Here is a 17,599-nt window from a genome sequence, read left to right as displayed (position 1 = left end):
CCATAATAACCCTCCTTAACCCCCATGTCTATCCCCATAATAACCCTCCTCAACCCCCATGTCTATCCCCATAATAACCCTCCTTAACCCCCATGTCTATCCCCATAATAACCCTCCTCAACCCCCATGTCTATCCCCATAATAACCCTCCTCAACCCCCCTATCTATCCCCATAATAACCCTCCTCAACCCCCATGTCTATCCCCATAATAACCCTCCTCAACCCCCCTATCTATCCCCATAATAACCCTCCTCAACCCCCATGTCTATCCCCATAATAACCCTCCTTAACCCCCATGTCTATCCCCATAATAACCCTCCTTAACCCCCATGTCTATCCCCATAATAACCCTCCTCAACCCCCATGTCTATCCCCATAATAACCCTCCTCAACCCCCCTATCTATCCCCATAATAACCCTCCTCAACCCCCATGTCTATCCCCATAATAACCCTCCTTAACCCCCATGTCTATCCCCATAATAACCCTCCTCAACCCCCCTATCTATCCCCATAATAACCCTCCTCAACCCCCATGTCTATCCCCATAATTACCCTCCTCAACCCCCATGTCTATCCCCATAATAACCCTCCTTAACCCCCATGTCTATCCCCATAATAACCCTCCTTAACCCCCATGTCTATCCCCATAATAACCCTCCTCAACCCCCATGTCTATCCCCATAATAACCCTCCTCAACCCCCATGTCTATCCCCATAATAACCCTCCTCAACCCCCATAATAACCCTCCTCAACCCCCATGTCTATCCCCATAATAACCCTCCTCAACCCCCCTATCTATCCCCATAATAACCCTCCTCAACCCCCCTATCTATCCCCATAATAACCCTCCTCAACCCCCATGTCTATCCCCATAATAACCCTCCTCAACCCCCATGTCTATCCCCATAATAACCCTCCTCAACCCCCATGTCTATCCCCATAATAACCCTCCTCAACCCCCATGTCTATCCCCATAATAACCCTCCTCAACCCCATGTCTATCCCCATAATAACCCTCCTACTGTTATTCCTTGGGGCGCGTTCAGCAGGACACGTCTTGGAACCTTCGGATAGAAATGTACGTAGAACAAACATGCCTCTCTTCATGGAATTTCTATCTGCAACGTTTGGCTACTGAACCTGGCCCTGTTTGGCTAGTGAACCTGGCCCTGTTTGGCTAGTGAACCTGGCCCCGTTTGGCTAGTGAACCTAGCCCTGTTTGGCTAGTGAACCTGGCCCTGTTTGGCTAGTGAACCTGGCCCTGTTTGGCTAGTGAACCTGGCCCTGTTTGGCTAGTGAACCTGGCCCTGTTTGGCTAGTGAACCTGGCCCCGTTTGGCTAGTGAACCTGGCCCCGTTTGGCTAGTGAACCTGGCCCCGTTTGGCTAGTGAACCTGGCCCCGTTTGGCTAGTGAACCTGGCCCCGTTTGGCTAGTGAACCTGGCCCTGTTTGGCTAGTGAACCTGGCCCCGTTTGGCTAGTGAACCTGGCCCTGTTAAGAAATGCCCTTCTGAAGGAGTGTGTGTGGACTTAGCCTGATCCCAGATCGGTTTGTGCTTTCTTGCTAACCAACTGCTGTCAAGACAGCACAAACAGATCTGGGACCAGGCTAGTGTAGTGTCAAAATGTGTTGCTGTGGAAACGCTCGCTGTGTTCATATGAACTGTGAAGTTAGCCCATTGTTACGTCCTCCTGTCTGTTTTTACTTGAAGTTAGGATGTTTCCCAAATGGCACCCTGTTCCCTAAGGGGCCCTGGTTAAAGTAGTCCCTGTTCCCCAAGGGGCCCTGGTTAAAGTAGTCCCTGTTCCCCAAGGGGCCCTGGTTAAAGTAGTCCCTGTTCCCCAAGGGGCCCTGGTTAAAGTAGTCCCTGTTCCCCAAGGGGCCCTGGTTAAAGTAGTGCCTGTTCCCCAAGGGGCCCTGGTTAAAGTAGTGCACTATAAAGGGGAAAAGGGTGACATTTGGGATGGAGCCCAAGACGACACGTGAAGTTTTAAGCATGATCTGAGAAGTGTCAACTAAATGTATAGCGTTTTATATTTTTTTTGTGTGATTGTATTTCCTCATTAGAAGGGCATATTTTTTTATTATATATATACATATAGAACTTTTTCGTTTTTTCCTATCTTGAAGAATGTGACGTTAAGCTTGTTTTATATGGGACAAATATACAAGGACCATGAACTTTACAAATCTTATCAAGTGAATTATTACAACTACTACTACTATTACTATATGCAGTTACATTATTTTCAGGTTTAAAATAAATGATGGAACATCGTTTGAAATGCATTGATTAGCCCTAGCCTGAAGCGTCGTGTCTAGTGTAGAGAAATATTCTGTGTAGGTAGAAGATGGGTGTATTCATTCCGCCGATTGTTGCAAATGAAAACGGGGAGGGACCTACCTGAATTTGTCCAATAGAAACTGTTCTGGTCCTTTTTCAATTCAGGCAGTAAAATGAAATTCCCAATAATCCTGGCAGAATTACAGCCATTTGGTTTTGTTGTGTTTAGAATGGGAGACATGTCTTTTTGTGTGTAAATGTTAAGACGTGTGCAGCGCTTAAAAAGGAAAGAGTCACTCATTTTGAATGTTATTGTTCATCTCTGAGCGACGTTCTATCGATTCCTGTGGTCGGTTTATGTTTTATATTGGGAGTTATTCAAACTACAGAAATACAGCTGGTATGACAAGTTTTGCATCAAACATGAAATGGCTCCGGGAATCGATAGAACATCGCTCGGAGAGGCAACAAAAAAAACAAGTCAAAATGGGTTAATCTTTCTTTTTATTAAGGCCATGTTAAGCTCTACCTACATACAGTCCCTGAGTGTAACAATACTTCTTATGCAGTGCTTTCATAATTGCCTTAAGTATTTTGAAATAAACACATGGACTTTGTTCACTCAGTGTGAGATTAGACTGCTTTTTTTACTTTACGTAAAGTTTGTCTTTATGCTGATTGGTCCTTTTTGACTGAAATAACCAGAGACGTTTCCCCATTACTGACACAGGAGGGCATCATTGTTTAAGTCAGAACTAGCCGTGGATTCAAAAGGCCCCACTGTCGACAAGCTCATTGTACTTGGACTTTTCATAAGTCATTTATGCTCGAGTAAACGTCGGCAACGTTTAACATGAACGCAATCCTTGCCGTGTCAGTAATTGCCCACGACAGGGTCAAGTTTAACCGAGTCCAGAACGTTCCAGCCTAATAACACAAACCAACTGAGAATTGTTGTTATTTGGCAACTATACATTTATTCAACTCCAGGACTTCGCTTATCCAATTGATTTGTTCTTTAACAGTATAATACAGTGCCCGAAAACAGACTCACCTGACAGGCTTCATATTGGCATTACTCAAGATACTGAATGGTATATAAAAATCGGGGCTCTGGTCGAAAGTAGTGCACTATTTAGGGAATAGGGTGCCATTCTCTGGTCTAAAGTAGTGCACTATATAGGGAATAGGGTGCCATTCTCTGGTCTAAAGTAGTGCACTATATAGGGAATAGGGTACCATTCTCTGGTCTAAAGTAGTGCACTATATAGGGAATAGGGTGCCATTCTCTGGTCTAAAGTAGTGCACTATGTAGGGAATAGGGTACCATTCTCTGGTCTAAAGTAGTGCACTATATAGGGAATAGGGTGCCATTCTCTGGTCTAAGTAGTGCACTATATAGGGAATAGGGTACCATTCTCTGGTCTAAAGTAGTGCACTATATAGGGAATAGGGTGCCATTCTCTGGTCTAAAGTAGTGCACTATGTAGGGAATAGGGTACCATTCTCTGGTCTAAAGTAGTGCACTATATAGGGAATAGGGTACCATTCTCTGGTCTAAAGTAGTGCACTATATAGGGAATAGGGTGCCATTCTCTGGTCAACAGTAGTGCACTATATAGGGAATAGGGTGCCATTTGGGATGCAGATCCAGAGTATCTTAGCCTCTGTGACAGAACATTGAAGAGAGAAACATTTAAATATTTGCGTTCCAAATGGCACACTATCCCCACATCTAGTGCACTACTTTTCACCAGGCCCCATAGGACTCTGGTCAAAAGTAGTGCACTATATAGGGAACACTGTAGGGTGCCCGTTTGGGTAAACAACCGAACATAATTCTTTATGCAGAACATCCATCCATTCTAGCTGACCAATAAGAGCACAGTCAATAGGTTTGCATTCATTTTACTTGACATTGTGGTACATTTTGATCTTAACAGCAGGTTGAGATCCCATGAATTCATCCTCCTCCTCTTAGCCTGGTGCTCCCTGATGTGTGTGCTGTATACAGTGGGGGAAAAAAGTATTTAGTCAGCCACCAATTGTGCAAGTTCTCCCACTTAAAAAGATGAGAGAGGCCTGTAATTTTCATCATAGGTACACGTCAACTATGACAGACAAAATGAGAAAAAATAATCCAGAAAAATCACATTGTAGGATTTTTAATTTATTTATTTGCAAATTATGGTGGAAAATAAATATTTGGTCACCTACAAACAAGCAAGATTTCTTGCTCTCACAGACCTGTAACTTCTTCTTTAAGAGGCTCCTCTGTCCTCTACTCGTTACCTGTATTAATGGCACCTGTTTGAACTTGTTATCAGTATAAAAGACACCTGTCCACAACCTCAAACAGTCCCACTCCAAACTCCACTATGGCCAAGACCAAAGAGCTGTCAAAGGACACCAGAAACAAAATTGTAGACCTGCACCAGGCTGGGAAGACTGAATCTGCAATAGGTAAGCAGCTTGGTTTGAAGAAATCAACTGTGGGAGCAATTATTATGAAATGGAAGACATACAAGACCACTGATAATCTTCCTCGATCTGGGGCTCCATGCAAGATCTCACCCCGTGGGGTCAAAATGATCACAAGAACGGTGAGCAAAAATCCCAGAACCACACGGGGGGACCTAGTGAATGACCTGCAGAGAGCTGGGACCAAAGTAACAAAGCCTACCATCAGTAACACACCACGCCGCCAGGGACTCAAATCCTGCAGTGCCAGACGTGTCCCTCTGCTTAAGCCAGTACATGTCCAGGCCCGTCTGAAGTTTGCTAGAGTGCATTTGGATGATCCAGAAGAGGATTGGGAGAATGTCATATGGTCAGATGAAACCAAAATATAACTTTTTGGTAAAAACTCAACTCGTCGTGTTTGGAGGACAAAGAATGCTGAGTTGCATCCAAAGAACACCATACCTACTGTGAAGCAAGGGGGTGGAAACATCATGCTTTGGGGCTGTTTTTCTGCAAAGGGACCAGGACGACTGATCCGTGTAAAGGAAAGAATGAATGGGGCCATGTATCGTGAGATTTTGAGTGAAAACCTCCTTCCATCAGCAAGGGCATTGAAGATGAAACGTGGCTGGGTCTTTCAGCATGACAATGATCCCAAACACACCGCCCGGGCAACGAAGGAGTGGCTTCGTAAGAAGCATTTCAAGGTCCTGGAGTGGCCTAGCCAGTCTCCAGATCTCAACCCCATAGAAAATCTTTGGAGGGAGTTGAAAGTCCGTGTTGCCCAGCAACAGCCCCAAAACATCACTGCTCTAGAGGAGATCTGCATGGAGGAATGGGCCAAAATAGCAGCAACAGTGTGTGAAGACTTACAGAAAACGTTTGACCTGTGTCATTGCCAACAAAGGGTATATAACAAAGTATTGAGAAACTTTTGTTATTGACCAAATACTTATTTTCCACCATAATTTGCAAATAAATTCATTAAAAATCCTACAATGTGATTTTCTGGATTTTTTTTCTCTCAATTTGTCTGTCATAGTTGACGTGTACCTATGATGAAAATTACAGGCCTCTCTCATCTTTTTAAGTGGGAGAACTTGCACAATTGGTGGCTGACTAAATACTTTTTTCCCCCCACTGTAGCTCAATGACCATATGGGTTTTTGGATATTCCTGTAGCTTCCTCTCAACTTTCACTAGTAGGCTATTCAAGCTAGTCTCCTGTTACCACAAGTCAACGAGAGGAAAAAGCCTGGAGGTAATGTTGAAGCTTTCAAATGGGAATGACATTTTAACAAAATGGTGGAAATAAAGAAAATGTTTCCTATAGACTTCCGTGTCCTGACAAGAGATCACAGAAACTCTGTTTCAAATATGCACCTTCATCACAATCCTCCTCTCGGAGATGATTGCCACAATGTTTATTTTCAAATACAAATTGAAATTAAGCAAATGTCCCACAAACCCCAAAAAACTTTGTTTGTCAAAATAAGATAATTAACACAAATCAGAAGTGGGATTTGAAAACACTTTTCATACTAACTGAATTTCTGTAAACAATGATAAATGTAATTTATTGAATCTTTTGTACAGCTTAGATTACGTTTGATTACAATAAAAAATCAGAGCCATGTGTTTAGAGAGTTGGGCCATTGAGGTTCCTGCATTATGATGCATTTACACGACATGTTAGAATCCCCATTAACGTTACATGGGGAATATTTAAATAATGCTATGAAACTGAATGTCTAGAATTAGAACATAAAACATGATAGTTGGCCCAACTCTCTACATATATGGCTCTGAAATAAACTATTGATGATACAGATATTATTAGTAAATGTTCAAAATGCTTTTTCTTAATTGCATGTACATATATAAAAAGTGACTTCATACCATTTTTTTTTTTTTTTTTTTTTATGATTATTTTGTGCAAAATGCTTTAGTAAACTATAATTTTGGCATTTATGAGAACTCTTAAATTGGTTGAAACAAAAAAAGGGAAAGAGAACTAAGAAATCATGGACAATTTCAAAACCCCCCTGGAAATATTCCATGGCTACGTCCCAATATATTGGGAATATCACTGGTCAAACCTCTGGTCAAAAGTAGTGCACTATATAGGGAATAGGGTGCCATTCTCTGGTCTAAAGTAGTGCACTCTATAGGGAATAGGGTGCCATTCTCTGGTCTAAAGTAGTGCACTATATAGGGAATAGGGTGTCATTCTCTGGTCTAAAGTAGTGCACTATATAGGGAATAGGGTGCCATTCTCTGGTCTAAAGTAGTGCACTATATAGGGAATAGGGTGCCATTCTCTGGTCTAAAGTAGTGCACTATATAGGGAATAGGGTGCCATTCTCTGGTCTAAAGTAGTGCACTATATAGGGAATAGGGTGCCATTCTCTGGTCTAAAGTAGTGCACTATATAGGGAATAGGGTGCCATTCTCTGGTCTAAAGTAGTGCACTATATAGGGAATAGGGTGCCATTCTCTGGTCTAAAGTAGTGCACTATATAGGGAATAGGGTGCCATTCTCTGGTCTAAAGTAGTGCACTATATAGGGAATAGGGTGCCTTTTGGGACTCACTCCATTATGTTTTTCGTGCCCCACATTACTTAATAAATATCCGTCGTCCATCTGTACTGCCGCGTTCAAGTGCTAGTCGGAACTCTGAAATGTCCGACTTGCTAACTGGTTGAACGCAGCACGTGTATAACTACAACCAGTTAGCAAAGTCGGACATTTCAGAGTTTCCTAGTTTCCACTAGCACGTGAACGCGGCATAATACTGTGCAAAATTATTGGTTCAGGAAGTGCAAGCAGTTCAGCCGAACCGACCCGACCAATCAAACAACGTCTCCTTCTGCAAGATTCTATCTGGCGAGCTCCAATTAGCTAAGGCTGATACGTGGTTGGTGAGTTGACCAATGGCAACCCAACGCTGGATTTTGGTGGACTAGAGGCAACGGGCAAAATTAAGGCGTTAAATTATAGTCTTACAGGCAAAAAAGCATGACCACACTTCCAACAGCGCTGGTGTGAATAGTAGGGGAGATCAATAACACAAAAATACCCTTCAAAATAAGTTTCTGAAAAACATACGTTTTTTGCACATCTGAACAGTTACATTGTGTGTATAAGTAATACCACTAAGCAGTAACTCCAAATGACTGCAGTTTGAATAACGCGACTGATTTTCAACCCTTCTAAACAGCTCACGGCTCATTGGTTAACCAGCTTTCATTATCACTGTGTTAAAGCCTTCCTGCCTGGCTTCGGTCTCCTCTTGGTAATATGTTTTGGTTGTCAAAAGGAAGAGAACCCATCTGAAGAGATAGAATTGACACCCTTTTTTTTTACAAAATCAGTTATCTGGTTTGTACCTTGGATTTCTGATGTGACAGAATAAAAAGTAAAACACTAAAATACACTTTGAATGCCACTGTGATGAAGACAAGGCTCCTTGTAGAATGAAGGAATGTGCTAATTTTTACAGAAGAAAGTAAATCTATGAAAGGCTGCTAAATAGCATAGAATATGGTCAAGAAGCGCAAAACATCCATTGTCCATTCATGGGTAATTATGCTAATAGTAACACCTTCAAAAAGGACAGTAGCAAAGTCCTAGTTTAAACCACTTTCAGCTTAGACTGCGGTTTGAGATTTTTTCTAAATATTATTGACATTTATTAAGAAGATAGGGGGATTTTTTTTTTTTTTTTGATTTTGACGGATTGCTGAACAAGAGGACGGGCAGTGAAAAACAATTAGATTTGTCTGTGAACCATTAGTACAGGCGAGTCTGATTAGCCTTTAGCCAGAGTCATTCATTTGTTACGGAGCATGGCTTTGCGTCCGTGGTTGCACCTTTACAATGCATATGAAACACCAGTCTGTAGCCCAAACCTTTACAAATTAAAAGACCTATTTTACCAGAACAAAAATCTATACAAAAATTCTAGTGCATATACTTTTCTCTTAAAGGGTACACACAAATTAACCATCATGAGTGAGGAACTATGAAAACTTTGAAAATAGTTCAAAAATAAAACCTATTTAATCTATAAAACACGTTTGTCACAGAAAATAGATGATTTGCAGTATGTTTCAGATGAGATGGAGGTCATTACCAACAACTAAATTAACAGGGATATTTTTAGGTGTGCCGCAGAATTATATCTCCCATCAAGGTGTGCCACGGTTTTAAAAAAAGGTTGGGAACCACTGAGATAGATGGCTGTTTTGTCTGTGTCCCAAATGGCACCCTATTCACTATATAGTGCACTACACCAGGGCTCATAGGACTCTGGTCAAAAGTAGTGCACTGTATGTAATAGAGGGCCACTTGGGATGCAGACTTTATGAAGAGGATGAAACAAGAACACATGGTGGGCAGCAGACCCTCAGGCTACAATCTGGCAGAATCAGACAACCAACTCCTTTCTGCTTGGCTCAGCTCGGCTTGGAATCTTTGCGGGTCGTGTTGGGGGGGGGGGGAAATATTACAGGTCATCGTCCCCGATCCCCTCAAAGGCATAGTTGCCATGGAAATCGTTGCCGCTGACGTCGTTGGCCGAGTTGGAGGCGCTGATCCCTCTGAGTGACACAGAGCTCAGCTTGGTCTGAGAAGAGAGAGAGACAGGGGGGAGAGAAAGGGGGAGATGGGGGAGAGAAAGGGAGAGAAACCGAGAGAAGAGAAAGGGGGAGAGAGACAGAGAGGAGAGAAAGGGGGAGAGAGACAGAGAGGAGAGAAAGGGGGAGAGAGACAGAGAGGAGAGAAAGGGGGAGAGAGAGAGAAGAGAAAGGGGGAGAGAGAGAGAAGAGAAAGGGGGAGAGAGAGAGAAGAGAAAGGGGGAGAGAGGAGAGAAAGGGGGAGAGAGACAGAGAGGAGAGAAAGGGGGAGAGATACAGAGAGGAGAGAAAGGGGGAGAGAGAGAGGAGAGAAAGGGGGAGAGAGGAGAGAAAGGGGGAGAGAGAGACAGAGGAGAAAAAGGGGGAGAGAGAGAGGAGAGAAAGGGGGAGAGAGAGAGACAGAGAAATAAAGAGCAGATGGAGAGACAGGGTTAGAAACAGGGTTAGAAACAGGGTTGGAGCAACAGACACTTTACATTTCCATATTGACCCCTAGACACCTAAAGCAGACTGTATAGATATCCTCTGATTCCCTGTTAATGGTGATTCTGATTCCCTGTTAATGGTGATTCTGATTCACTGTTAATGGTGATTCTGATTCCCTGTTAATGGTGATTCTGATTCCCTGTTGATGGTGATTCTGATTCCCTGTTAATGGTGATTCTGATTCCCTGTTAATGGTGATTCTGATTCCCTGTTAATGATGATTCTGATTCCCTGTTAATGGTGATTCTGATTCCCTGTTAATGGTGATTCTGATTCCCTGTTGATGGTGATTCTGATTCCCTGTTAATGGTGATTCTGATTCCCTGTTAATGGTGATTCTGATTCCCTGTTAATGGTGATTATGATTCCCTGTTAATGGTGATTCTGATTCCCTGTTAATGGTGATTCTGATTCCCTGTTAATGGTGATTCTGATTCCCTGTTAATGGTGATTCTGATTCCCTGTTAATGGTGATTCTGATTCCCTGTTAATGGTGATTCTGATTCCCTGTTAATGATGATTCTATATGTAATTCTATGGACTCAACATTCAACCTGAGGCTTTTGGAGATCAAAGCAGAAGCGTTACTCACTGAGAGTTTGACAATCTGTTCTTGGTTTGGGTCAGGGGTGTCCTGCAGAGAAGACAAGAAGGAAAAACAATGTCCCAACATGTCAAAACGCGTTTCATTTTAACAGGGAAGACCTATTGAGACATAGGACTCTTTTACAAATGCACCCTGCATATACACAACATAAATATACACATTATACCCAAACTATCTATACCTACATAGATCTATCTATCTATAGATGTATCTAAATCAAATACGGCGAAGACAACAGGTGTAGACCTTACTGTGAAATGCTTACTTACAAGCCCTTCACCAACAACGCAGTTCAAGAAATGGAGTTAAGAAAAATATTTAATGAATAAACTAAAGTAAAAAATAAAATAAAAAGTAACACAATAAAATAACAATAACGAGGCTATATACAGGGGGTACCGGTACCGAGTCAATGTGTGACAGTTTCTTGGGCCTTCCTCTGACACCGCCTGGTATAGAGGTCCTGGGTAGCAGGAAGCTTGGCCCCAGTGATGTACTGGGCCGTACGCACTACCATCTATCTATCTATCTATCTATCTATGGATATGGATATGAGGTTATTTGTGATGTTTTATTTGTGCTTCCCATGACTGTGTTTTTGTATTGTAATATATACACTACCAGTTAAAAGTTTGCACACACCTACTCATTCAAGGGTTTTTCTTTATTTTTACTATGTTCTACATTGTAGAATAATAGTGAAGACATCAAAACTATGAAATAACACATATGGAATCATGTAGTAACCAAAAAAGTGTTAAACAAATATATTTTATATTTCAGATTCTTCAAATAGCCACCCTTTGCCTTGATGACAGCTTTGCACACTCTTGGCATTCTCTCAACCAGCTTTATGAGCTAATCACCTGGAATGCATTTCAATTAACAGGTGTGCCTTCTTAAAAGTAAATTTGTGGAATTTCTTTCCCTCTTAATGCGTTTGAGCCAATCAGTTGTGTTGTGACAAGGTAGGGGGGGTATACAGAAGATAGCTCTATTTGGTAAAAGACCAAGTCCATATTATGGCAAGAACAGCTCAAATAAGCAAAGAGAAACGACAGTCCATCATTGCTTTAAAACATGAAGGTCAGTCAATCCGGAAAATGTCAAGAACTTTGAACGTTTCTTCAAGTGCCATCGCAAAAACCATCAAGCGCTATGATGAAACTGGCTCTCATGAGGACCGCCACAGGAATGGAAGACCCAGAGTTACCTCTGCTACAGAGGATAAGTTCATTAGAGTTACCAGCCTCAGAAATTGCAGCCCAAATAAATGCTTCACAGAGTTCAAGTCACAGACACATCTCAACATCAACTGTTCAGAGGAGACTGTATGAAACAGGCCTTCATTGTCGAATTGCTGCAAAGAAACCACTACAAAAAGACACCAATTAGAAGAAGGGACTTGCTTGGGCCAAGAAACACGAGCAATGGACATTAGACCGGTGGAAATGTGTCCTTTGGTCTGGAGTCCAAATTAGAGATTTTTGGTTCCAACCGGCATGTCTTTGTGAGACGCGGTGTGGGTGAACGGATGATCTCTGCATGTGTAGTTCCCACCGTAAAGCATGGAGGAGGAGGTGTTATGGTGTGGGGGTGCTTTGCTGGTGACACTGTCAGTGATTTATTTAGAATTCAAGGCACACTTAACCAGCATGGCTACCACAGCATTCTGTAGCGGTATGCCATCCCATCTGGTTTGGGCTTAGTGGGACTATCATTTGTTATTCAACAAGACAATGACCCAACACACCTCCAGGGTGTGTAAAGGATATTTTACCAAGAAGGAGTGATGGAGTGCTGCATCTGATGACCTGGCCTCCACAATCCCCTGACCTCAACCCAATTGAGATGGTTTGGGATGAGTTGGACCGCAGAGTGAAGGAAAAGCAGCCAACAAGTGCTCAGCATATGTGGGAACTCCTTCAAGACTGTTGGAAAATCATTGCAGGTGAAGCTGGTTGAGAGAATACCAAGAGTGTGCAAAGCTGTCATCAAGGCAAAGGGTGACGATTTGAAGAATCTCAAATATAAAATATGTTTTGATTTGTTTAACTCTTTTTTTAGTTACTACATGATTTCATATGTGTTATTTCATAGTTTTGATGTCTTCACTATTATTCTACAATGTAGAAAATAGTAAAAATGAAGAAAAACCCTGGAATGAGTAGGTGTGTCCAAACCTTTGACTGGTCCTGTATATTAAATGGTAATCTATATAGATATACATATCTATGTATCTATCTCTATATTAAAATATAAAAACACACTCATGGGAAGCACAAATAAAACATCACAAATCACCCAGAAAAACAGTTACATTCCTCCACAAATAAGTCCCCAATCAATACTTTAAACTGCCCAAATGACACCAGAACAAGATCAAAATGTATTTTGAATTTTGTTCCACCAATACGGTGCATTAAAAACTAACACCAGATCCTTCCAATTCAAACAGCCAAATGTTAGCCTGGGTTCCAGTCTGTTTAGCTATCGTTCCACTACTTGTCATGCATGAATGTTTGGTATGACACGGAGTACAAGGAGTGGAAACGTTAGCACAAATCAGGCTCCGGATTTCAAGCTAACAAAATGCCAATTTTATGATCATAGTCCCGTGCAGTTCCTGTTCTCACCAGTAGAGGGGGGGATTTCACAGCTTGCTGACTTTCAGACCGGTGGAGGGAGCCGTTGGGACGTTTCCTCAGCATCTGCCAGAGATAACACACACAGGGAAATGACAAACTGGTGTTCGAGGAGAGCTTAGACATGCTGGGTGTTATATGGACAGTGTGTCTGTACCATCACAAACAATACAACTACCAATAACTAGTGTCTGATAGTGTTGCTGCCCATATGGGAGTAGGACTGTGGGGCCCACACACACACACACACACACACACACACAAACACACACACACACACACACACACACAGACCCAGACCCAGACACACACAGACACACACAGACACACATACACACACACACGCACGCACACGCACGCACACGCACACGCACACGCACACACACACACACAGACAACACACACAGACAACACACACACACACAGACAACACACACACACGCACACGCACACACACACGCACACGCACACACAGACAACACACACAGACAACACACACACACACACACACACGCACACACACACGCACACGCACACACACACAGACACACACACACAGACAACACACACAGACACACACACACACACACACACACACACACACACACACACACACACACAGACCCAGACACACCTTCTTGATGCTGCCTCCTGATTTCTTGACCATCAGCTCATCTACCATGGACTGAAGACAGATGCTCATCATGATCGCCTGAAGACACAAACCAGAGCTTTAGATCCAAGAGACACACACAGTAACTCTAGAGACACTGGATTTCGGTCATTAGCAGTAGAGGTCACAAACTCTCTGTGACCCCAGACTGACCCCTGACCCCTGACCTGTGGGCTGGTGATGGTGACCCACTGGAGGCGGTCTTTGCTCATCAGGTACTCGAAGGCCAGCTCCAACTTCAGGTCGCACTTGGCTGAGCAGGGGGAGGGGGAGGCTGTGCCATTGGCTACCGGGAACTGCTGTGGAGGGAGGGAGGGAGGGGGGGGTTACTATGCTGGCTTTCAAGCATCATCATCATCATCATCATCATCATCATCATCATCATCATAATCATCATCATCATCTCCTGCCTCTCCCGCTCCCTGCTCCCCCACGGTCATCATCATCATCATCATCATCATCATCATCATCTCCTGCCTCTTCCGCGCCCTGCTCCCCCACAGTCATAATCATCATCATTATCATCTTTCCAACTCCTCATAGAAATGAAACATCAAGTCCTCCCTATCCCTTCTCCTCAACACGATATCAGGCTGTATACAGGGTCAGGCTGTGTAGGGATCCTGAGTGGCGCAGTGGTCTAAGGCACTGCATCGCAGTGCTAGCTGTGCCACTAGAGATCCTGGTTCGAATCCAGGCTATGTCGTAGCCGGCCGCGATCGGGAGACCCATGGGGCGGCGCACAATTGGCCCAGCGTCGTCCAGGGTATGGGAGGGAATGGCCAGCAGGGATGTAGCTCAGTTGGTAGAGCATGGCGTTTGCATCGCCAGGGTTGTGGGTTCGATTCCCACGGGGGGCCAGTATGAAAAAATTAAAATAAAAGAATGTATGCACTCACTAACTGTAAGTCGCTCTGGATAAGAGTGTCTGCTAAATGACTAAAATGTAAATGTAAAAATGTAGACAGGGTCAGGCTGTGTGGTCAGGGTGTGTTATGTGTAAACAGGTCGTAACCCCCATACGAAGGGGAGGGTAAATGTGGATAAAAAGAGAGAGGATAGAGCCTCCCTGATTGAAGGACAGTCAGGCTAATAATACATTTACATTTTAGTCATTTAGCAGACGCTCTTATCCAGAGCGACTTACAGTTAGTGAGTGCATACATTTTCATACTGTTTTCATAACTTATATATCCTAACATCAATTTGTCGGGCAAAGACTCACGCCACCCTGTCTGCGTCGAACCGAACGAGGAGCATCACAAACACCGGGAATCTTCCTCTTCAGTTGGCCAACTTTTACATTTACTTCTACCCCAGTAAATCACTCCTTTCAAAATGGCGCCCCTTTTCTTGAGCGCAAAACAATTCACATCTCTAGCCCCCCCCCCCCCATTCGTTTAACGCGGAGCACCTGGACCCGAGGGGAATTCGACCTAGACCCATCCCTTAAAAGGGTCCGGGTCCAGGCCACACCCCTGGTTAACCAATAGGTCTCTATATGTTTGCTAGGCCTTCTATAAGTCAATAAATGCACCTTATTAGCGTAAAATAAATATGCTATAGGCTATGCAGAGCCGTGGTCCACTCGGGTCTACCAGCTGTAGTTACAGTTGAAGTCGGAAGTTTACGTACACCTTACCCAAATACATTTAAACTGAGTTTTTCACAATTCCTGACATTTAATCCTAGTAAAAATGCCCTGTTTTAGGTCAGTTAGGATCACCACTTTATTTTAAGAATGTGAAATGTCAGAATAATAGTAGAGAGAATTATTTATTTCAGCTTTCATTTCTTTCATCACATTCCCAGTGGGTCAGAAGTTTACATACACTCAATTAGTATTTGGTAGCATTGCCTTTAAATTGTTTAACTTGGGTCAAACGTTTCGGGTAGCCTTCCACAAGCTTCCCACAATAAGTTGGGTGAATTTTGGCCCATTCCTCCTGACAGAGCTGGTGTAACTGAGTCAGGTTTGTAGGCCTCCTTGCTCGCACACGCTTTTTCAGTTCTACCCACACATTTTCTATAGGATTGAGGTCAGGGCTTTGTGATGGCCACTCCAATACCTTGACTTTGTTGTCCTTAAGCCATTTTGCCACAACTTTGGAAGTATGCTTGGGGTCATTGTCCATTTGGAAGACCCATTTGCGACCAAGCTTTAACTTCCTGACTGATGTCTTGAGATGTTGCTTCAATATAGCCACATAATTTTCCTTCCTCACGATGCCATCTATTTTGTGAAGTGCACCAGTCCCTCCTGCAGCAAAGCACCCCCACAGCATGATGCTGCCACCCCCGTGCTTCACGGTTGGGATGGTGTTCTTCGGCATGCAAGCAACCCCCTTTTTTCCTCCAAACATAACGATGGTCATTATGGCCAAACAGTTCTATTTTTGTTTCATCAGACCAGAGGACATTTCTCCAAAAAGTACGATCTTTGTCTCCATGTGCAGTTGCAAACCATAGTCTGGCTTTTTTTGTGGCGGTTTTGGAGCAGTGGCTTCTTCCTTGCTGAGCGGCCTTTCAGGTTATGTCGATATAGGACTCGTTTTACTGTGGATATAGATACTTTTCCTCCAGCATCTTCACAAGGTCCTTTGCTGTTGTTCTGGGATCGATTTGCACTTTTCGCATCAAAGTACGTTCATCTCTAGGAGACAGAACGCAAACTACCACTAAACTCCCCCCCACCCCCCCACCACTACTAACCCCCCCACCCCCCCACCACTACTAACCCCCCCCCCCCCACCACTACTAACCCCCCCACCACTACTAACACCCCCCCACCACCACTAACCCCCCCCCACCACTACTAACCCCCCCCCACCACTACTAACCCCCCCCCACCACTACTAACCCCCCCCCACCACTACTAACCCCCCCCCCCCCCCCCCACCCCCACCACTACTAACCCACCCCCCCACTACTACTAACCCCCCCCCCCACCACTACTAACCCCCCCCCACCACTACTAACACCCCCCCACCACCACTAACCCCCCCCCCACCACTACTAACCCCCCCCCACCACTACTAACACCCCCCCCCCCCCCCCACCCCCCACCACTACTAACCCACCCCCCCACTACTACTAACCCCCCCCCCCACCACTACTAACCCCCCCCACCACTACTAACACCCCCCCCACCACCACCACTACTAACCCCCCCCCACCACTACTAACACCCCCCCCCCCCCCCCCCCACCCCCCACCACTACTAACCCACCCCCCCACCACTACTAACCCCCCCCCCCACCACTACTCCCCCCCCCCACCACTACTCCCCCCCCCCACCACTACCCCCCCCCCCCCATTGGTAGGGCTTTAAAAAAAAGGAAGCAATGCTATAGTCAGATGAACTATAGTCAGATGAACTCATGTTTATGTTATGAATCAGTCAGATGAACTCATCACTATCCCTTCAAGAGAAGTCTAGATTTATAGAGGTCTGTGGAGAAGGAAGACCGTTCAACTGCAGTGGGGAAAATATATTATTTCCCTCCTACATCTGCAGTGGTACTATATGTCCTTCCCTGCATCTGGATGGGAAACAATATCTATTACAGTAAAGGATTGGTCTCTCTGGGGGGGGGGGGGGGGCAGTGGGTCGATACAGAGACAACATATAGGTGGGTCTCTCTGTGTGTGTGTGTGTGTGTGTGTGTGTGTGTGTGTGTGTGTGTGTGTTGTGTGTGTGTGTGTGTGTGTGTGTGTGTGTGTCAGGGCTATGTAGCCTGATGAAGAAGATGATGGTGTAGAGCTCAGCAGTTTACCCAGAGGAGAGGGAGAGGAGAGCG

At 44.1% G+C, this 17,599-nt stretch overlaps 1 protein-coding gene across 1 annotated transcript in view; it reads right to left on the bottom strand.

Moving 5' to 3' along the window:
• Positions 1-6,130: 6,130 nt before the first annotated feature.
• Positions 6,131-17,599, bottom strand: part of LOC311108505 (sorting nexin-17-like) — an 83,638-nt gene continuing 72,169 nt past the window's right edge. The window contains exons 11-15 of the mRNA XM_084151137.1: positions 13,967-14,098; positions 13,761-13,838; positions 13,118-13,192; positions 10,467-10,508; positions 6,131-9,378 (exon numbers count right to left, since the gene is read on the bottom strand). Coding sequence (XP_084007263.1) covers positions 9,259-9,378; positions 10,467-10,508; positions 13,118-13,192; positions 13,761-13,838; positions 13,967-14,098 — 447 coding nt within the window. The 3' untranslated portion in view covers positions 6,131-9,258. The remainder of the gene's footprint in view (positions 9,379-10,466; positions 10,509-13,117; positions 13,193-13,760; positions 13,839-13,966; positions 14,099-17,599) is intronic.

Source organism: Coregonus lavaretus (assembly GCF_964263955.1).
Source record: "Coregonus lavaretus genome assembly, chromosome: 33".
In the NCBI taxonomy this organism is placed as follows: Eukaryota; Metazoa; Chordata; class Actinopteri; order Salmoniformes; family Salmonidae; genus Coregonus; species Coregonus lavaretus.
This window is presented reverse-complemented; position numbering and strand designations above follow the sequence as displayed.